Below are 24101 nucleotides of genomic sequence, written 5' to 3' on the forward strand. Positions count from 1 at the left end.
ATTAAATATTAAAAAATCTGGTTTTTTTTACACCTTTTATTTTCAAAAATTTTTTAAATTAATTCTGTTGAAAATTAAAAAAAAGCTATAGACATAAAATACAAAGATGAAGCTGTTAGCATCTTTCATTTTCCAATTTAAAAAACAAATGTCCAGAATTTAAAACATGTGCAAACACATATACTTAATAGATGTATAAATCTTCTTCAAGAGGAGTGTTTCCATTTACAATGGGTTTCCTCAGCCTACAAGTTATTTCTTGTTAAGAATTTTTTCCCGCCATAAAGTGCGGTTCAAGGTGTCTTGGTCAGTTAAGCCTCGGGCTGTCATGCACTCCCGTACTCCATCCATCCATGTCCTCCTAGGTCTTCCTCTTCTCCTTCTTCCAGAAGGTATCCATTCCAGGATAGCCTTTGGATATCTGTTTTCTTGCATCCGTTTTACATGTCCATACCATGTTAGATGCTTTTCTTTGATGGTGTCAATAATAATCTTTTTCACTTCCATTTTTTCCCTTATGTCTTCATTCCATTTTCTGTCTCTTCTAGAAGTTCCTGCTGAGCGTCTCCAAAATCCATTTCTGTGGAGAGCAATTTGTTTTCCGTTCGCCTATTCAATGTCCAGGTTTCCGCTCCATACAGTAGAAGACTTTGTACAATCGTTTGAAATATAAGTTTCTTTGTTTTATTTAGGATATTTTTGCTCCACAGAACAGAGTTTAACATACCGATAGCCTTTCTGCCATCTGTAATCCTCTTATTGATCTCTTCTTGGGATGATCCATCACTTTGTAAGATTGATCCCAAATATTTGAATTTATCGACTTGCTTGATTTTAAAACCTGCAATATTTAGAACGTGTCCTGGCCCTGACAGCATTTCAGTCTTGCTAAAATTGATTTTTAGACCCCATTGTTTATATTCCTCAAACAATTGACGACATGCATACTTTGCATCTTCTAAGTCTTGTGCTATCACCTACTGATCATCTGCAAAAAGTAAATTGTGAATATAGGTGTTCTTATTAATCGGCAATCCCATTTTATTACATTTTTTTGACCAGGATCTTGGGCAGAAGTCAATATAAATTTTGAAAAGTGTTGGTGACATGCAACAACCTTGTAATAAGCCTTTTGAAGTGTGGAATTCAGGTGACAAAGCTGATCCCACTTTAATTCTGCATCTGTTATTCCTGTAAATTACCTTAATAATGTTAATCAGTTGTCCATCAATATTTGCCTCTTTCAGTGCTTCCCATAAGAGTTTTCTTGGAACACTGTCATATGCCTTTTCAAGGTCAATGAAAATCATAAAGATTTTTTTTCCTTTTGATTGGCATTTTTCAAGGATCTGTTGAGATATGATCTATACATGACCTCCCAGCTGAAAAACCACTTAGTTCTTCTGATACCTCGATTCGGGCTTCTAAATGGTTCCTGATCCATTTTCCAAGGATCTTTAACAGCGGGTTCAGGACACATATTCCTCTGTAATTTGAACAACTTTTCCGATCGCCCTTCTTATAAATTGATGTAATATATCCTGTTATCATTTCTTTCAGTATTTCTTCTCCTCTCAGTATATTATTTAACAGTTTTTGTATCAGAACAGCCACTCCTCTTCCTCCATATTTCAGAAGTTCCATGTAAACTCCTCCAGGTCCAGGTGATTTGCCATTCCTTCCTTCCTTTAGCAGGAGTTCCACTTCCCTAACAGAAACTTTTAAGCCCGAGTCTTCTACACCAAAATCCTCCATCATCTTGAACTCTTCCCGGTCTTCTTTTAAAAGTCCTTCATAGTACTCCATCCAGTCTTTAAAAGGTATTAATTGCAAACCAGCATTGTGTTTATTCCGTTTTCTCAAGTCTTTAAGGACCTTCCACGATTCCGCTGATTGCTTGAAGCCCAATTTGCTATTAATAGTTGTGCATTTCCTTTCCCATTCTTCATTTTTCGCTTCTACTACCAACCAATTGGCTATTTTGTTTTTTTCAACATAAATGTTCCTATATGCATCATTCCTATCACCCAGCCATTTCTGATATGCAAGTTTCTTTTCCTCTACAGCAGCTCTTACTTTCTCTGTAATCCGGGTCTTTTTTTGGTTCTTGGCTCTTCTTTTTGCCTAGGATTTCATGAGCTATTTTTTTAACAGTATTTTTTAAATATTCGTAGATTTCTTCAGTATTACCTTTTATCTCTATGTTAATTGCAGCATCCAGTCTATGGGTGAAGTTATTTCTAATGCTGTCGTCCTGGAGTAGGTCAGTGTTAAATTGATCCACTTGTAGCATTTCTCCTTTCCTGCATTGTTGGTTGTCCACACATTTTCTTAATCCAGTTCCACCTCAGTGTTGTTTTAACAAGAAAATGGTCAGATCCACATTCAGCTCCTCTATAAACTCTGACATCTTTCAATACATATGTCCCTGAATGTTTTGAAATAATGTAATCTATAACTGATCTAATTTGTCTTGTCTCCTGTGACCAAGTATATTTATGGATATCCTTGTGTTGGAGTGGAGTTGATAAGAGTGAAAGAGCAAGAGCAGGAGTTTCTATTGCTGTTAAAAAGAAATTGAGACACAACATCAAAAACTGGCAATTTATTAATGAAAGAATGATCTCATTGGAACTGAAAATATACGGGAGACAAATATGTATTTTGGGAATATATGCCCCGACTAATGACACCGCCGATACCTTGAAGGATGAGTTTTGGGAGGATCTGAGAGAACTAATAGAAAAAATTCCTAAGAACAAAGAGATATTTCTAATGGGAGATTTCAATGCAAGAGTAGGAACTGAACAAAATAGCAAAGTTATTGGAAGATTTGGAGAGAAAGAGAGGAATGACAATGGAGATAGACTATGCAATCTTTGTGAACAGTTCGACTTGAGAATAAACAACACGTTTTTCCAACACAAGGAAGATGTATAAATAGTTTTATAATTAAAGAAAAAAAAAATACACGTATAAGATGCCATTCTTCATTTTAAAATTTTTTCAAAATTTATTTCAAATTTGGTGTATTGCTGAAGAACATACAAAATTTGAATATCATGCATGTCACTAATTCTCTATCCCAAGTGATTATTGCTTTCCATGTTTATTATTAAAAAATTATAAAGAATATTTTAAATGAATTATTTAAAAATAATAATAAATAATATGGTATTTTGAAATGAATATTTCAAAAGCCTGCACCTAGCAAATACTTGCTAGGTGCAGGTACAGCCCCACTTGCTATAACTGGGAAAATGACAAATAAAAATTCAAAAACCATACCAAGTAAAAATTTGGACATGGCATTATCTACTAGACAAATTTAAAGAATATTCATATTTCAAGACAATTGGCCACATTGTTTGAAGCAACCTGCAGAAAATAAATCTGCATACTTATGCTTGAAAGGTTTAAAGAAACAAAATTGACTTAATGATTGGAGCATTATGGAAAAAAGATCTGTTTTGTATTATATATACTTCATAATCTGAAAAATTTTTGTAATTTTTTTTGGCATTGGATATCTGCCAATTTGCATATAAAAATTTTTAAATAAAATTTCTTAAATCATTATATTGTGTACTAATCCATGTTAATCTTTTATATTGTTTATAGGGAAACTCCTAAAACAGACAAGCAAATAGAACAAGATGATTCTGATTCAGGTAGAGAATTTGCCTTAGAGACCATTTTTCTAGATCAACTTATCTGTCTTTCAGAATACAGATATCATGCAGTTTAAATTAGGTTTTATTAAATTATTAGATTAAATTAACTTTGATCTGATATGATCTTTGAAATGGCAAGTTTCACAGGTACCCCAGGGGCTCACGTTTGGTGAGTATGGGCTTGGCACACCCAGGGACTAGAACTGGATATCATTATTCTTCTCTTTCTTGGCGATTCCTTCTACTTCTGACTCTTGTTCTCTCTCTCTCTCTCTCTCTCTCTCTCTCTCTCTCTCTCTCTCTCTCTCTCTCTCTCTCTCTCACAGGATAATTCAGAAATTTTTTTTTTTTTTTGGCTGGTGCAGCATAAGCCTCAAGCTTCCTTGTACCATATGAATAATAATAATAATAATAATATCAACATTTTTGAAGTTAAGTAAATAATCACTTGTTCCTGCATCAGAACAAATTTGTATTTTATTTCCAGAATTGTACATTTCATGATGTGATTCTGTATTCTTCTTCGGTGTTTACTTGCAACTAATTCAGACTAGACATCTCCCATGCATGTCAAACATGAGTCAGTCCATGTTCAACTAAATAAGTCTTGAACAGTTCGGTCTGAGTTAGTTTGTAAGTGAACACTGAAGTAGAAACAAGACACTGAAGAAGTGATATAAAATTATACCATGAAATGTATGTTTTTGTTTTATGTTTATTTATTCCTTAGGAAATAAAATACAAATTGGTTCTAATGCAGGAAGAAATGCGTATTACTTTACTATAAATCAACTTTTATCAGTATGAAAATATAGATCCACTGATCACAGTATATAGTAATCTATGGATTTACAAACTCATATCTGAATCTTATAAACCTTGGTCAGCTGCACAAGATATGATTGTGTTTGGTCACATCTTGTGCATCTTTATTTCAGTAAATCCAGAGTATGTTGGACAGACAACTTGTGTAGTAGAGATCCACTAATTTTTGTAAAATCAGAAAGCTGAGTTATTGTGATTTTGATTTTCTCTTGTAGAGGATGTGTTCTCATTTTTAATTTAAAATAAATGGTGTGAATTTTAAACTAAATAAAGTTATAAATAGAATTGTAGGCTATTAAGAAATATTATAGAGATATTAAATTTTAGAAATGTTATATTTTGAGTCAGAAATTTTCTTACCTGAGATTTTTTTCAGGTAAGAAAATTAGAATGTAATTTTCTTAACTGAAACCTAGTAAATAAACCTAGTAAGAGGTTGAAATAATAAAAGCAAGCTCTTGTCCTAAATCCATGCATGGCAAAATAATTAGAAGTATAAAGGGAGATGAATTCCCAAAGTTTGATGGGGGCTTTTCATTTATACCATCTTCAAAGTGGAGTGAACATGTGTCGAAGGCCGTATTTATAGCCCGGGCACGTTCCATTGTTGTATTTCGAAAGTGTGGTGGAGGGTGTTTGAGTAGGCGAAAGGAAGAGGAGAAGGATAAATTCCCCCTCTCCTCCTGTATTTCAGTAATAATTCGGGACTTGAAAAAATAAACATTTAGAAAGCTTAAAGTGGTTTTTTTTGTAGAGAGAGAGAGGATATGAAAGTTTCCATTCGGAAATCTGGGTGTGTGACTACCTGTCCCCATCAGTAGAGGTCCTGGGTGTAGGGGGAGGGGGGGGTTGTTATTAAATTTGAACTTCTGGATATTTGTTTTAGATCCCACTCCTCAGAAATTATTATTGGTCTATTTATGTTTATTGATCTGTTTGTAAATCTTATTGCTAGAATCTCACTAGTTTCTAACTAAAATTGTGTCTTGTTTTTCTAATATTATGGTGTTTTCAAAGGATGGGTAATGTCCTGTGTCTCAGTGGTGAGCTACTAGTTCAGAACTTATTTTTTTCTGTCTGGTCTGTTTTTTTTCTTTGTTATTTGAGGCTACTTTTAAACTTCTTTTATCCTTTGGGCTTGTTCAAACCATTCAAGGCCTTATAAACCTAGTAAGAGGATCTCATATGTAATGATGTTCTTGTGCTGCCTATGTACAGGATGTCTCAAAAATACACGGCATAACTTCAGGAATGAGTTCCTCATATGTAGACAATAAAAATATTTTATATCAACATAGTTCTGGGAATGCTTGGTTCCCGAGTTATTAACCGGAATGTCTTATCTCCCACAGGTGATTTCCTTCATCACAAGGTACTACCATTTTAACCTCCATTCGCCGAATCCGCTACCGAGGCCGTAGCCTATCCGCGGTAATGTCAGAGAATGGGATTTTTCCTAACTTTTAGAATTCAATTTTGTTAATAAATAAATAAATAATAACCGAACAATAAACAATTCCTATCTGGCCACTTAGCCTCATGCAAGGAGAATCAACTTTGATTTTCTATCCATTGATCCTAATTGGATGAGTTGACATCCCTGCCACTTGGAGGCGTGCCACTACTACCCAGCAATCTAAATCTTCTTTTAAAGACTTCCGAAACGTACTTATTTAAATAAGTAAATAACCTTTTATCAGTGAACATAACATGGAGTCTCTCTTTCTCCAGATAGCCAATTGATAGTTCCAATTCCATTCTCAAGTCAACATAATAATTGCAGTCAAGCATAACATGCTCAGATGTTTCAAGCTCTCCACATTTACACAACCCATTTTCCAAGTCCAAGCTGAAAGAGTCTCAATGCCAATCCATGTCCAGTTAACAAAAACGTAGAATAAAGACCAAACTGTTGCCACAACTTTCTTTTAACATCAATTATATTAATTCTCGGCAAAAACATAAAGGTCTGTCGTCCTTTTTCAGCTCTTGTATAAATTTTTCCTGGTTCTGGACAAGTTCTTATTCTTACTATTGTCTTCCTGTTGTTTCGCTTAGTAAGATATCCAACTCCAGCTATTAATACTACATACTGGACTGGCAACCTACCTGATATTACCTGCAAGGCTTCTGTGGACACCGTCCGACATGCCCGAGTAATCCCTAGTAATGCAAATCTTTGTGTTTGTACTAGGTGTTTTTGAATAACCTTATTCCCAATCCTATGAACCCAAGCCCCGGCAGCATAACACATTATAGGTGAAAATAAACAATCATATAACAGATTGAGGCCTCTACCTTTTATACCCGGCGCCTCCGTAGCCAGGTGGGAAGGAGCGCAGTGCGTAGCACATGCTTCTTGATTAGACCGGGGTTCGAACCCGTCACCACTAAATACGGAGGATGCAGAAAGGTCAGAAAATGACCACCGCATATCCCAGGAGCAATATGGCCTTAGTTGCTAATGCTCCTAAAAACCAAACAACAACAAACAAACAACCTTTTATACCCCAATCTCTTCTAATCACCCTCCGGAGCTTGGCATATATGGTTTTAATTTTAACTTTTAAATACTTAACGTGTTCTGTAAAGAACAAACGTTCTTCAATCATTAAGCCTAAATATTTTGTTACTCGTGCATATCGAACGGCACTCCCCATCAGCCGTACAGTAGGAGCTCTATTCATGCTTAGTCTTCCCTTGAGCAACATCTGAACCGTCTTTCCCTTTGAGACCTGCAATTTATGTTTCCTTGTCCATATTTCTAATGTTCTCAAAGCTTCTTCTGCTTTGCTTTCTATGGAAGATCTGGAATTTCCCTGAACCATCACTACCAGATCGTCAGCATAAGCTATCTTTGTGACACCAGGCATTTCTTCATTTAAATATTCATCAAAGACCATGTTCCATGCAAAGGGGCCAATCACCGAGCCTTGTGGACATCCTTTATTAACTTTCCTAGTTATCTTTGTATATCTTGTTTTAACTACTACTTCCCTATTGGAAAAGTAGCTTCTAAATACATTATATAATTTTGTTGTACATACCTCTTTAATTCTAGACATGATGCCTCCCCAGCATAAGTGGTCAAAAGCACCCTTAAAATCAATAAATACACCCAAACAATACCGTTCCTCACTGTCCTCCACCGCTTGAAGCAATCTATATACCGCATCTTCAGTTGATGAGTCTTTCTTAAAACCATATTGGTTTTGTGATGACATATTTCCTGAATCATACCTCATCATAAGACGGTTCATACATAGTCTTTCATATATCTTGCCCAAAACAGAGAGGAGGGCAATTGGACGATATGTACTAGTTTCATTAAGCATACGATCTGTTCCTTTTATAAGTAATTTTATCTGTGCTCTCTTCCACTCATCCGGAAAGGCACCCTCTTCTAAACATCGATTATACAGATTTAAATATAATTCTGGAGCCATTTGAAAAGATCTTTTCATAACCAAAATTTCTATTTTATCTAGGCCCGGCGATTTACCATCCTTCGCCTGGCCCATGGCCGTTGTCAACTCTTCTAACGTAAACTGTTCTTCTGGTGTCACAACAATATTTTGACCATCTATTTCTAATTCATTGACTTCTTCATTTTCATCTGGAAAGAGATCGTCCAATATCCTGTTCACTGATTCTTCCCAAGTTAAAGTTTGACTATTTTCATTGCCAATAGTACTCATTATTTCCGATAGGCTTCTTTTATTAGTTAATAAGTTAAAAATAGAATTCCATGGATCCCTAGATCCTTGTTTGCTCACATATTCCCTCCACTTATTCTGTTTAGCTTTACAGATAGCTGTAACATATTCTTTACGACAAGCTTTATACATATTTTTATACACCTCACACAAATCTAAATCTCCAATTCTTCTTACAGCCTGGAACTTTCTTCTTAAGCGAAAAGTCTCTCTCCTTTTTTCAGATAATTCAGTACTCCACCAGAATACTGGCCTATTAACCTTATACCTTTTCTTCATACTACTAGAACATGCATCTTTTAAAATAACAGTTAATTGTTTAACATAATCATTTGATGTCAGGCCCACCCAATTTATTTCATTAATACTACTCAAAAACACCTGCTCAAACTTTGGCCACCTTGCAGTTTTATCCATAAATCTATCAATATCATTCAATATTCTCACTGAATCATTTATAACACAGGAGAAAGAGATGCTGTTATGATCACTAGTAGTATGATGTTCTATCACTTTCCAATTTCTAATATTATCCACAATAGAGGTAGTCGCCAAAGTTAAATCAATATATGACTGTCCATGTACCGTGGAATAAGTAGGAGCATGTCCTGTCACATTTAACACCTCCATACCTGAGGCAGCAATGAATTCCTCCAGCATCACTCCTCTTTCATCGGATACATCACTACCCCACAATGGAGAACAAGCATTAGAATCCATGGCAACCACTACATTACAAGAGCCAACTAATTCATATAATTTATCTAAATACTTTATATGTTGTTCCATTCCTTCTGATGGCTGGCAATATACTGTAACAACATACAACTTGCCACATTTCCCTATAATTTCACAACAAACGTGTTTCTCATCACACAGTGATAACACTTGTGTTACAACCACTTCAGGATCTCTAATTACTATGGCCGTCATTGGATTATCACCTTTAGAAACAATTCTATATCTAATAGGATAACCTGCTACTTTACCTTTAATTACATATGGCTCCTGCAAGAGGGCCACCGAGAAATCTTCACATTCCATTATATGATTTATTTGCAATGCAACTGCCTTAGCTTTTTGTGCATTTAGTTGTAAAATTTTAATATACTTATCCATAATTAATTTTTCTTTTATGAATGTCTAAGGCCCTTTGATACTCAATACACTTTTTATCCACGGCAGCATGAGCAGTCTCTTCATTCTTCCCTTTACAATTACAACACTCGGGCTGTTTCCCTCTATTTGGACAGTCTTTAAACAAATGTTCTTTGGAACAGTGACCACATCGCATCTCTCTCCTACAATACTTTGCAACATGGCCAAAAGCAAGGCATTTATAACATTGAGTAATTGAATATATCTCTTTAAATTTGTAGGCCATCCATCTCACAAATAATCTTACTCTATCCTTAATATTATTCCATAATATAGGAGATAACTGTAAAATCCAGTTATTCAACTGTGTATTCCTATTCACAGTTAAAATCTCAATATTTTCTTTAAACTTCTTTTCACTTATATCACAGTCTTTAAAGTTTTTCACCCACAATTGCTGCAATAGTTCTTCTTTCTCTACATCTTTTTCCACATCAAATAATACAATTCTAGGATATACAGGTTTAGGCACAATATACTTTAATCCTAAGTCCTGAATTTTGGAACACGATTTCAACTTTATCAGATCATCATTTGTTTCAGCTTCTACCAGGACTCCCCTATCTCTTATTGGTTTTAAGTTCCGAACTTTAAGGTTTGATAACATCGGCCTTATTTCTTTTAAGATATCCACTTTAACATCTTCGCTCGTTTTATGTTTATCTGTCGTTGCTTTAATAATCATAACCTTTGACACTGTATCTTCAAGTTTATTTTTCACAATAGTAGAATAACTTTGTTTTTCCTGCTTTCTTTTTACTTTCTCTTTCAATAAGACATTCTCAAGATATACTTCTTGCGCCTTTTGTTCCAATTTATCCCATTTTTCCAAAATAATTCTTATCACTGCAATAGGGACTTTACTTTGCTCATTCCACAAAAACGAGCTTAATTCACTTCTTATTTCTCTAACGTAATCAAAACCTTCCATACTCCGCTCACTTACACTGTTTTTTCGTTTTCTCTTCTTATGTTTTTCCCCATCGCTTAGTTCTTGTTTATCTTCCACTTTTTTTAACTTTTTACTTTTACTTCCTTTTTGCAAAGATTGGGAAGTACCTGGTAATGATGTTGATCTTGTCTTTACTGGTGTTCTCTGTAAAGTTTTTCCAATAAAGATATCCTGTTCCACTAGTTCCTGGGCTGAACAAGAAATTTCTTTTGTCAAATCTCGTCGTTCACCTTCAGTAATAACGTTCACAACTGGCTGTACTTCTTGATCATCCATCCTTATCAAATCTTCCTCACTTGAAGAGGCAGAGGAAGAAGACATAATGTATAATATAAAACTCTATATTTACAATTAAAAACTGATATCTAACAACAGAAATCAGTAACTATTTACAAATATACAATCAATGTAAGCAAACAAGGAGCCACAATCCACTTGTCAAAATGGAATATTAAAATTGCACTTAGAAAATCTATTCAATAAATGCGTCTAAAACACTTTGCCCAAGTTTAACAGGCAAAGGTCCCAGAGGATCGACTCACGAATTTGTGTTAATAAGGCAAACTGTGCCAAAGGGCACCGAAATACTCACAATTTAACTAAGAGCACAGAAATGCTCTAACACACCTCAAGAGGAGAAAATTTGAACACCCCCTCTTGAGTCAAATTTATTAACGAGACCTCGTCCCCTTTGATCTGTCTGGCTCAACTTCGCCAGGTAGGGGTATCACCCCTACCCGCCCGCCCCGGACCACGAGGAGGTGTGAGCCTTAGACGCTTAGTTTTATTTGCCAGAAAATGCAATCAATAACTTATGTCTTGCACAAGCTAAATGGCACAATACAATCAGCAAAAATAAAACATTGCCCAGCGTCGCCTCCGGGGCCGCTGAGCAAAGAATCTGGTGGTTTTCCATTCCGACCATGTACTCAAATCAGGAGCAAGCGGATATGCACTTTATGTACGGTTTGGTGGACAGCGATGCTCTGGAGACTTGTCGTTTGTACCACAAAAGGTTCCCAGAATGACGATGTCCAGACAGGAAAACGTTTGAAGGTATCCATCACCACCTTTGTGAACATGGGACCTTTACACCTCGTGCTACCGACAGAGGATGACCAAGATCTACGACTCCTGAAGTAGAGGAGGAGATTTTGGATGTTGTGCATGCTACTCCTGGAATCAGCACACTCAGAATAGCAATGCAACTGGCTGTTCAACGTTCAACTATTTGGAGAGCGTTACAAGAACATCAACTGTATCCTTACCATCTGCAATGGGTACAGGCCTTGTCACCAGCAGATTACCCTGCGCGAGTAATGTTCTGTCAGAGGTTCTTGCAGCAGTGTGGTACAACTCCTCACTTTTCTGCCTTAGTGATATTCACAGATGAAACACAGTTCACATGAGATGGAATCCAAAACTTTCACAACCAGTATGTATGGGCTGAGGAAAACCCACATGCAATTCTTCCATCACATCACCAACAGAGGTTCAGCCTCAACATCTGGGCGGGTGTTTTTGGTGATAAGTTATTTGGGCCCCATGTACTTCCAAACAAACTCAGGGCAGGCATACAGAAACTTTCTAGAAAACAACATGTCTGATTTCTTGGACGACATGCCACTGATCATTCATTAACAAGCACACTTCGTGCACGATGGCGCTAACGCACATTTCAGTCACCTAGCCCGCAATTACCTGAATTGAACTATTCCTCTAACATCGGAGAAAGGGATACAAGTGGAGGCAGTGTTCTCCACTGCCTCCACTTGTATCCCTTTTTGGGGGCGGAATTATGATCAATGGCCGAAAATTTTGATAGGGGTACCGTAACTATGCAGAGGTATTGAAATCAGATCCTCGAACCTTCTGTGCAAATTTTTAGGGGTGTGGTTGGCCCAGATTTTCTTTTCATACAAGACAGTGCCACTGCACGTAGAGCTCAACTGGTGGAGGAATATCTTGAAACTGAAGATATCCAACAACTTCCGTGGCCAGCACAATCATCAGACTTAAATCCAATTAAACACGTGTGCATGCGCCTCCGTAGCTTCTTGATTAGACCGGGGTTCGAGCCCGTCACCACCAAATACGGAGGATGCAGAAAGGTCAAGAATGACCACTGCATATTCACAGAGCAATATGGCCTTAGTTGTTAATGCTCCTAAAAAAACCAAATTACAACAACAACACATGTGCGATACCCTTGGGCGTCCCATTGCACACCAACAGCCAACTTCTCAGTCACTTGACGAGCTAAGATCTGCACTAGTGGAAGCATGGGATTTGCTGTCTCAGAATCATATAGACACCCTTATATCAAGCATGGTTCACCGATATCATGTGGCCATATTTTTGGGCGCCTCCTTAGCTAGGTGGGAAGGAGCAGCAGTGCGTAGCACACGCTTCTTGATTAGACGGGGTTCGAGCCCGTTACCACCAAATACGGAGGATGCGGAAAGGTCAGGGAATGACCACCACATATCCCGGAGCAATATGGCCGTAGTTGCTAATGCTCCTAAAAAAAACCAAATAACATAATAACAACAGCCATATTTTTGAGCATCTTGTATCGACTTCTATAATGTTACCTTTTTGGTAATTCATATACAACCCTATAAATGTCCTTTGTATCTGTCTGAAGTTTCTCAATGTCTCCTTATTTCATCGTTATTCTATGGTACACCACCATACCAAATTTTGTCCCGCTTCATCACAAGCTGCACAAGTTATGCAACATTTGCTGTGTTCTGTTAATTTTGTTGAGCAGTGTATAAATATGTTGTTCTGAAAAATGTGACAAAAATTGTTCATTATGAACTGTATGCAGTGCATAGCAGATCTACAGCCTGATTAATACTGTGCTGTATAGAGAGAGAGACTGAAAATTACTTCTTACTTTGTCAGACAGATTTCTTTAACTGGGAACATTGTGGCATTGAGCAAAACCACAGTTAGACTGTAGGGATGTGTATGAAAAACAATGGTCACGTAGGAACTAACAGATTTAGAGGATAATGATATTGGATGTCGTGGGGAAAATTTCTGTACTTATTGTCCAGGAATTAAACATTCCTGAGTTCACAATTAGCAGTGTATTGCTTATTGTTAACTCATTGCTGAATCAGAGGTAACACTCGATCCAAGAAATGACTAAATAGATATGAAATACTGACTGACAGCAGCTAGCACACCTTGAGATAGCTGATTACCTCACTGAATCCTAGAAAATCCGAGAGTTTAGAACTGTGATGATTAACTCCTGACAAACCTGTAAGTGTGTCATGACATGTAGAGAGCTGCGTGCCACGAATTTTTATGAAGAAATGGAATCCAAAAACCTTTTAAAACAAGTATGTGCTGTTGATTGTCATAGTTCAAAGCACACAAAACCTAGACCGTGAATCTAACAAGTCCTGGTATTATAGTGTCTGCTGCCCATATGCAGCACCTTTCATTTATCAACAGGAAACCTCAGTTGCCATTGCTCAGCCGTCTGCCTAATTTTTCTAGATCTTGTTGCAGTACTACATCTTGATTCTTGTCTTTAACCAAGACAAGAATCAAGGTGTAGACCAACCAACTTTGGTCTGCACCATGCAAACTGAGATAGCAAAACTGAGTAAGCTTGATGTGTCTATCAGTATTGTTAATAAATATTGAAAACAGTACGAGGACCTTCACCAATATTCCTACACTTCACCCAAGGGATTCAACTAATAAAATTAGTCAAAGAAGAGCAGTGCCTATTTATCCCTGTCTTCTGCCACCCAACCATCCCTTTATCCATTGCAGTTATTTGCCTGTAATACCACCCTGTTCCAATTTGTACAGCAGTTCCACCCTGTTCCAATTTGTTCTTTTATGTGGAACAATGCCAAAACTTTACAAAAGTAAGTATATGATGTCAAGATTATTTTTTGCATCCAGTTCCTCTGTTACTGTGTCGCAGATATAATCAGATTGGTCAGACAACTTCTCTCTTTATGAAATCCATGCTCCGATTTCTGTATAACTGCATTCCTAGTCCATTCAAGATGATTCTGCATTGCTTTTTTAATGGCTAACTCCATTATTTTTCATGGAACAGAAGTTTAACTTAAAGCTCTGTATTTACACACTTTGTCCTTTGACAAAGTGTGTAAATACACCCTTTGAATAGTGGACACATTTACACATCTCCAGTCTGTAGGAATCTCTCCTGAATCCAAAGATGCTCACATAATTATGGCCAAAGGCCTGCTTACCCCCCCCCCCTTTTGCTGTTGCTTTTAATACTATTAGATAGATCTCATCAGTCTCAGGTGCCTTGTTTACTTTTAGCTTCAATAATTTTCCACTTTTTTTTTTTTTTTTTTATGTGCACCCCAAACATGAGAGGTATTAGAACCTATAGTACTTAGTACTGTGCTAGGGTTGGAGGTTGAGAAGACGAAAAAAGATATTTGTTGACATTGGACTTGAACTTCTGTAGATTTTAATTTTCAGGAAATATGTATGAAGGAAGGTTGTTCCAGAAAACGGCAGTTGAATGAATAAATGAGGAAGATGAAAAGTTGGTTCTGTGAGTTTGAAGTTGGACAGTAAATGGATCCATGGCAGGGCAGATTTGCGATTTATATAGAGTGAGCAGCTGTTTGGAAGAAAAGTAACGCCGAGAGCGAAAGAGAAAACCAAGTTTTTTAGATGCAGAGGAAGCAATATTTGTAATGTGCTTGTGCCAAGAGAGATTAGAAGTCAGGGTAATCCCCAAAAGATATATATCATTTTGCCTAGAAATCGGAGTGTCACTAAAGATAAGCATAGGAGCAGAAGAATCCTTTTTGCGAGATATACGACAAGACTGAGTTTTAGAAGGGTTGAAATCAACTAAGTTGTCTTTGCCCCACTGGAGAATTACCTGAAGATCAGCATTTAAGGAATTGGTAGCAGATTTTCGAGAAGTTGAAGCTGATTGAGCAGGACAAGGTTTCTCAAAATGGAAAGTGGAATGCAATGTGCTATCATCGGCAAAACTATGGATAGGATTTCCAGTCAATGGAAGAAGGTCATTAATATACAAGAGGAAAAGAGTGGGGGGAAAGAACTGAACCTTGGGGGACACTGGCATTAGTGGAGAAGTTAGAAGACAGAGAGCCATCTACCATCACCCTCAGTGAGCGATCAGAGAGAAAACTGGATAACCAATTACTAAAAACAGTTGGCAAACCATAAGATGGAAGCTTGTTTAGAAGACCTTCATGCCAAACACGAACAATAGCCTTTGAGATGTCAAGGGCAACTACTTATGTTTCACCGAACCTTTCCGTTGAATTAGTCCATAAATGGGTAACATAAGCCAGAATATCACCAGTGGATCGACACTGAAGGAATCCATACTGGCGATCGTTGATCAGACGGAAGGTTTCTACGTAGTTGAAGAGTTGGCTGTTAATTGATTTCTCCATTACTTTAGAAAGAGTAGAAGTAGTTGCAATGGGACGATAATTGGATGGGAGGGATTTGTCACCCTTTTTAGGAACTGGCTGGATATGAGCAAATTTCCAAGCAGAAGGAAAAACACCTTTGGAATAAGAAAGTGAAAAAAGGCAGCAAAGAATAGGAGTAAGTTCAGGAGCACAGGTTTTGAGAACAAGTGGAGAAATACCATCAGGACCTGGAGCTTTCTTAGCATCAAGATTCATCAAAATAATTCTGATATCCTTTTGACGGAAGACCACAGGAGGCATTGAATGGAGCGTGTTGGGAATGTTGGGAGGTGTTTCACCAAGATCACTAATACATGAGCTGGAAGGAAAATGGGATGCTAGCAGGTCAGCTTTATCCTTGGCTGAAGTGACAACAGAACCATCTGGTTTGGACAGAGGTGGGAGCAGAGATGGGCAAAAGTTGCGGCCAATAGCTTTGGCAAGAGACCAGAATGCTCGGCTACCATTAGGGCAAGAAGCAAGTTTTCTACTCTTAGCCTGTTCAAACTCTAGTTTGGACTGATTAATAACTGCTTTACAATTCTTGCGAGCTTTGGTGTAGGCAGAAAATGAAACTGAAGAATTAGAAACAAGGCAATTACAATATACAACATTCTTCTCTTGAACAGCTTTAGCACATTTATTGGAAAACCAAGGTTTAGATAAAGGACAAGATTTTAAAGTGGAGTGTGGGATAAAGGATTCCATTCCTGCAAGAATAATTTCACTGACATGATCTGAGCAAACGTTGACATCAGGAGTTTTGAAACAGTAATCCGACCAAGGAAAAGAAGAAAAGTAGTCTCGCAGGTCATCCCATTTTGCATTCTTGTAATGCCAAACAACACGAGGTTGGGAATAAGCATGAGATAAAGGTTCCATTGGAGAAGAGACAATCACCAAGTTGTGATCTGAAGTGCCTAAAGCACCTCTCACTTCGACCGTGTACTTAGAAGGGTTGTTTGTGAGAAAAAGATCATGCATATTGGCCGTATGATTAGGATTGTCTGGTATTCTTGTAGGTAAATGAACAATCTGTGCTAGGTCATTAGTAATTGCAAAAGCCTCAGCATCTCGACCTGCTGGGTCGGTGTAACTAGCAAACGGAAGCCAGCTGGAGTTGTGAACATTAAAATCACCAAGGAAAATTTTTCTCACTGTTAGGAAAGTTGGACTGGAGAAAGTCAAGTTGCAAAGAGAGGAAGTCAAAGAGCTCCAAGTATCAGTGGAGTTGGGAGAACGGTAGAGACAACAGATGAATTTGACACAATGAGGTAGAGAGATTTTAAGCCAGAGAAGATCAAAGAGAGGAGATTCCAAATTGCCAAGTCTCTGACAGGGAATATCAGAACGGACATATGCACAAGTGTACCACCTTTGAGGCGAAAAGAATCATACAGCGAATAATTTGGGCATCTGAGATGAGCAGTAGTTGAATCAACCGATAACTGAGATTCTGTCAGAAAAAGTACATGGTGTTTGGCAGACTGCAAGTGGAAATGGACATCGTTGAGATTAGAATTGAGACCACGTATATTTGTGAAATGATTTAGGAAGTGCTTGGGAGGTTTAGATCTTTTCGCAGATAAGCTTGCTCTATTAGTTTGACAATTCATGGTGTATTCAATAGCAAGAAAAAGTGGGTGGGACATGCTGTATGAAGTAATGAAATTTTTGGATATGGCGTACACGTGGTAAGAATATACCCAGATCCTTGACATAATGTGGCCTGAACAATGCTCCCCGCATATACAATACTAGGACTCCCTCCAGTCACTATCTGGCAGAGTAGAGGTAGCAAGATTATACACTAGCTGATCCGGAAGCCTCCTAGAGAGTTACCAATAGGTTTGGTCCAGTGTACTAACTAGCGGCCGGCCTGCGAACACCGTTTTAGAGCTGTACCCTCGAAATGTAAGGAATATTGGATCTCGCCACGACGTTCGTCATAACCTCAAAATTCATCAATCATACTGCATGATGGAAGAGATAGGGAAGGGTTGACCAGAATTTAGCTCTAGAGACTAAACATGGGTTCCACCACTTCAAGCCTCCAATAAGAAAAGTGGTGGTATTTCACCGGTTGATGAGAGTCATCTACCACCTAGTACTGCCTGGTAACATAGAGAGGCGGCGTTCCTCCATGTGGTGTGGGCGCCACACCTCGACCCCTGCTTACGTTGGTTCACACCTAGGTGGTCACCCACCATGTACTTGTGCATGGAAGTTATACCCAGGATTACTAACAGTCCCACCATCGTTAAGGTGCAAGCAGAGGATTTGGCTGTCACAGACCATCCGGACTTTGCCGAAATTGGGTCCACTTGACTTGAGTGTCACCCAAATATCAGTTCCTTCAGCGTTTTATACTCCCAGGTAGCAAGTATAGCTTATCTGGCATATCTGAGAGTATGTCTGTGACAACCTCAAGGACCAATTATCACAAAATCATATAACTCCCAGTTATAACTTGGTGTTCTTTTGGTATTCCCATCCCTAAAAACTTCTTTACAGGCAAATGTAGATGCAGAATATTTATTTAGTTTTTTATCAGCATGAACAGGCTCATCAGTAGTTACGCTATTCATATCTAGTGGGCCAACATGGTTCCTCCCTTATCTTCTCCCCTCGACGTGGGTACCTGTACGTGGTGAGGGAACCGCCCAGTGACGCTGCTGGACTTCCAGACTAGCATCACCGGGATCCAACGCCCACAGCCCAGGTTCCAGGCTTATATCAATGGAATCTGGCGTGTTTGCCATGCGCTGCGACCCGTGGAAATTCGGAAAGGGGGATCCTGGTGGTTGAGGGGCCCAGCTTCAATACACCACTTTGGCCCCTGCTTCGACAAGACGGGAGGTCCTGGAAGGCCTGGCTAGGATCAGTCAGCTAGTAGGCTCGCCTGCGAGGGTCAACCGTGTTAATGCCATGCCCCTACCCTCATGGTCCGAGGGACAGGATTCAGGCTGGCGGCGGTGCGGGTATGGTGTCTGGGTAGCCCTGGCGTTCCACTCCCGAGCGCATTTATTGCATGCTGAGTAGTGGGCGTCCCTTTGGGCTCCGTGGTGGGTGGGGAGCCCGGGCACTGAACCATTTAAAAACTCCATGAATCCTGATAAATTTACTTCTTCAGGGGCCCCAACCCGGTCCCTATCTGAAAATACAGACGGAGAGGCAGATAGCATTATTGCTACAAAGAGGCAGCGAACTGAAACATCATCAGGGCCTGTTCCAAGATTTTTAATTATACACTCTACCACTGAAAAAACCGATTGGCAAAATGTCACCCTTCTTTATACAGAAAGGGTTAGATGGGTTAGCAGGGTCACCCAAATCAGTTAAGAGGCTCCGTTCTGGAGACCTCTTAATTGAAACCAAAACTGACAGGCAATCTGAGCAGCTACTCCATGCAACATCAGTCGGAGGAGTACCCATAACAGTGACACCACATAGAACTCTCAATTCATCGAGAGGTGTCATTTCGGAATGGGACCTTCTCGACGTAACTGAGGAGGAAATCTGCTCAGAATTGAAACCACAGGGAGTTATTGCCGTTAAGAGAATTAATGCGCGTAGGGATGGGAAACTTGTTAAAACCAGGAGCATTATCCTGACTTTTAACTCGCCTAAACCTCCTGATGAGATTAAAGCTGGCTACATCAACTGTCCAGTGCGTCCATATGTTCCAAACCCTTTATGGTGTTTTAAATGCCAGAAATATGGATATTCTCAAATGGCTTGCTGTGGAGTCCCTGCATGCGCTCGATGTGGTGCAAAGGACCACGAAACAACAGCATGTTCAGCCACAAAACCCACCTGCATTAACTATGAGGGAGAACATCCAGCCTATTCATGAGCATGCCAGAGGTGGAAAGAAGAAAAAGAAATTCAACGGCTGAAGGCAGAGCTAAACATATTGTACCAGGAGGCAAGGAAAGCTGTGAAACCTCTCAACATCAACAAACCCACCTACACCCAGAAGGTAGCAGGGAGGTGTTCCATTGGAACTCAGACAGACATGTCCATCTCTCCAAAAGAATCATTTACTCCCATCGCACGTATTATCTCTTAAGCTCCCAAAAACCTGCACAGAAGGACCAATCAGCTGCCACTCCTATATCGGTACCTCCTAATGCTCCACAAGTAACAAAAGCAATTGCAAAAGAAAAGAATAAGAAAGGTGAAGCATCCCTTAATACCCAAGAAAACATGGATGTCGAGCAGAAGGAGGTACAAGAAGACTCAGTTTTGGAGCTCTTTGCTGAGGAGGAAATGGACACTCGACAGCGTCCATACTTCCCCAGGAAGGAGAAAGCCAAAACTGAAAAAGGTAAGCCCTCAGCACCTCGGAAGCCGCCTGATGGACCCACCAAGCCAAAATAATGGCTAAATTCCTACAGTGGAACTGTCATGGAATCCGGCAAAATACTGATAACATTAAGGCACTCCTGCAAAAGCACAAACCAGCTTGCTTTTGCATACAGGAGACTTATTTAAAGGCAAATGATGACCCCACCATGCATAACATTACCATCATTCGTAAGGATAGAATTGTGGATGGTCCTGCTCACAGAGGAGTCGCAATCCTCATCGGCAACCAGAACCCATTTCAGCCTTTGCAGCTTACAACTAGCATTGAGGCTGTAGCAATTTGCCTTACAGTGGGGTTCTTATTAACTGTCTGCTCTGTTTATTTGCCACCTAGGATTGACATCCCCCCAGAAAGGCCCTGATGATCTTATCATGCAATTGCCTTCCCCTTGTTTAATTCTTGGGGATTTCAATGGACATAATACTCTGTGGGGTGGTGCTAACATCAATCGAAGGGGACGAGTCATAGAGCATATGCTCACTGACAATGACCTCTCCCTCTTAAATGTGAGAACAAACACCTTCTTCCACATGCCTACCCGTACACTCTCTGCCATTGATCTTTCTGTCTGCTCCCCTTCTCTCCTTCCTTCACTTACTTGGGAGGTAGAAGAAAATCCATATGGAAGCGATCACTTCCCCGTGATAACCACCCTAACTAGTGGTAGACCATGTTTGCCATTTAGTTTACGGTGGTGGAAGATTGATCAGGCTGACTGGAATGCCTTTCAGTATCTGGCAAACCTCGACATCGCTACAGTCAGTCAGGAGCCAATCAATGAAGCTGTCATGTATGTCACAGAAACGATTGTCCAAGCAGCTGCAATTGCAATCCCAAAATCATCCAGCCAGTTCCCACTATTTCCCAAACCTTGGTGGAATTCAGAATGCACGCAGCAAAAAAAGCACAAAACAAAGCCTGGGGGATATTCCGCCGATATCCCACAACCGAAAATTTAATATCATTCAAATGTGCATGTGCGAAAGCGCGTTATGTACGACATCAGAGCCAAAGGAAATCTTGGATTCGTTTTACATCTTCCATAACTCAGGCTGCTAGCTCAAAAGTAGTCTGGGATAAGATCCGGAAAATGAAGGGAAAATATTCACCATGCCCTTCAGTGATTCTCAAGCACAATTGATGTCCAATTGCAGATCGAACTGCAGTTGCAAATACTTTAGGGGAAACATTTGCAAAAATCTCTGCAATAACATCTTTTCCCGCAGAGTTTTTGGCCCTGAAAAAGAAAATTGAGAAAAACCCACCGAACTTCTCTTCAAAAGGGCTTGAATCGTATAACAAGCCCCTTTTTACAGGAAGAGTTAAATGCAGCACTCTTTCTCACGCATGCTAGTGCTGTGGGGCCCGATGACATGCACTACGAAATGTTAAAACACCTCTCACCACAATCTAAGGATCACCTTTTAGTTTTGTTTAACAGAATTTTTATTCACAAACAGTTTCCGGATTCCTGGCAAAGGGCTATCGTCCTTGCTTTCCCAAAACCAGGAAAAGATCCTAGCAATCCAAGTAACTATCGTCCTATTGCTCTGACAAGCTGTTTGTGCAAGTCCTAGAAAGAATGGTTAATGCACGCCTCGTATGGTATTTAGAAACAAATGGTCTGCTTTCCAGGACACAGTGTGGCTTCCGAAGAAATATATCCACTCTGGATCATTTAATCCGATAGGAAACATCCATTCGTGATGCTTTTATTAAATCCGAGCATTTGGTAGCAGTTTTCTTTGATATTGAAAAAGCGTAGACACAGCCTGGCGATTTGGAATTCTAAAAGACCTCTATAACTTTGGTCTTAGAGGTAACCTTCCTGTATTTATTAAAAACTTTCTTTCGAATTGCCAATTCAAGTCCGTTTAGGATCCACCCTCTCTCGAGCTTTCTCTCAGGAAGAGGGAGTCCCACAAGGATCCGTTCTAAGTGTCACGCTTTTCGCAATCAAAATAAACTCTATCGCAGAACAACTTCCATCCACTGTAAACAATGCCCTCTATGTTGACGACTTTGCTATATTCTTCATCCTGACCCAGAATTAAGGCTTGGGCAAAATAACATCCCAGTTGTAGCAGAATTCAAATTCCTTGGACTTATTTTCGACAAAAAGCTGACATTTTTACAACATATATTCGTCAGCTGAGGACAAGATGTGTCAAAGGGCTTAACATCCTTCGTGCCCTTTTGTCACCTTCATGGGGCGCAGATCGTTCTACCCTTCTTCGTCTTTACCAAGCACTTGTCCGTTCCAAACTCGACTATGGGTCTCAGGTTTAAGGTTCTGCTAGAGATGGTGCACTTCGGTGGTTAGATCCAATCCACCATCAAGTCATCCGGACAGCCACTGGAGCATTTCGCACATCTCCTGTCCAAAGCCTTTACGTTGAAGCAAATGAACCATCTCTGTCTCTTCGACGTAAGCAGTTGTCCTTACTGTACGCCTTCAAATTAAAATCCCTGCCCGATCATCCCACGTGGCCATCCGTTTTTGAGCGCGCTGGGAAAACCTCTACAACACCTGTCAGACTGCCAACAAACCTTTTGGTATTCGCATTCAAGGGCTGCTGAATGAGCTAAACTTGACTGTAGACAACGTTGCCCAGTCACCAAGGCAATTCTTTCCACCCTGGCATGCTTATTTTCCAACTTGCAACGTCTCCCTTAAGATCTGGGAGAAGGCTACTACACCGCCATCTGTCTACCAGCAACTCTTTGCATCACATAGACAGCAGTATTCTGACTTTCTGCCAGTCTACACAGATGGTTCAAAGTTAGAATATTATGTGGGATCTGCTGTTGTGTTCCCTCACAAAACATTATCCTATAAGATCCAAGAAACTAGCATTTATACTGTAGAGTTGCATGCAATACAAACAGACCTAGATCACATTAAAAATTGCGACTACCAGAGGTATATGATTTATTGCGATTCATCGAGCGTGTTACAGGCTCTGGTATCGGTGAGTTTTAACCCTCATCCGATCCTGCCCAGAATCCGGCAGATTCTTTTTTCTCTCATGAAATTAGAATTCGATATTCGCTTTTGCTGGATCCCAAGCCACATTGGGATCCGGGGGAAATGAATCGGCTGATGCCGCTGCCAAATCAGCCATTTCCCTGGATAATCATTGCCTGTCAATCCCCTATACAGACTACAGGCAAATAATACATTCTAAATTACTTTCCCAATGGCAAGATTCTTGGCACGGACAGGCCACAAATAAACTACATCACATTAAGCCTGTAATTATGCAATGGCAGTCCAGTCTACGCAGGGTCCGAAGAGAGGAAGTTGTTCTTGCTCAGCTCCGCATAGGTCATAGTCATCTAACCCATTCCTACTTGCTGAGGGTGGATGACCCACCTATGTGCGAGATGTGTAACATTATTTTAACTGTCCGTCATATTTTGATAGAATGTCCTGTTTTTATAGAAGCACGACGCTTGTGTTTTACCACTTTTAATAATTTGACTGAGCCATTTACATTCAGTCAGATAATAGGTGACAGAGACAATATGTCAGATGTCTTTAACTTTTTCAATCTTTTAATTTTTATACAAAGATCTAAGTGTTATACTTTTTATGCTTTTAATTTGTACCTTTTTTTACATAAAAATTAATTGCTTGACGTGGTAGCCTTGGCTACCAGAATGTTTAGTAGCATTTTAAATTTGACTTGGCGCATTATGGCCTTAGCTGCCAATGCGCCATAAAAAATCAAATCAAATCAAAACCCTAATCTTCTAATATTAAAATGTGTAAGAATTCTTTGCTACTTTTCTTTGCATTCTTAGCTAAAGGTTTCTCATAATCTTTCTTAGTTTGCCTAACCCCCTTAGTGACTTGATTGCAAACTAGTTTGTACTTACTGTAGGGTTCTGTGTCCCTTGCTAATTTGTCCTGTGCATTTTTATTCTCTA

At 39.2% G+C, this 24101-nt stretch overlaps 1 protein-coding gene across 5 annotated transcripts in view; it reads left to right on the forward strand.

The window, feature by feature from the left end:
• The window catches only part of IFT43 (intraflagellar transport 43), a 221402-nt gene that overhangs the window by 79161 nt on the left and 118140 nt on the right, over positions 1-24101 (forward strand). For all 5 annotated transcript variants that reach the window (XM_090375508.1, XM_090375506.1, XM_090375509.1 and 2 more), the window contains one exon: positions 3622-3671. In XM_090375508.1, the coding sequence (XP_090231634.1) occupies positions 3622-3671 (50 nt within the window). The remainder of the gene's footprint in view (positions 1-3621; positions 3672-24101) is intronic.

This window comes from Mastigoproctus giganteus, chromosome 6, assembly GCF_048544385.1.
Source record: "Mastigoproctus giganteus isolate SK-2022 chromosome 6, ASM4854438v1, whole genome shotgun sequence".
Taxonomy (NCBI): Eukaryota; Metazoa; Arthropoda; class Arachnida; order Uropygi; family Thelyphonidae; genus Mastigoproctus; species Mastigoproctus giganteus.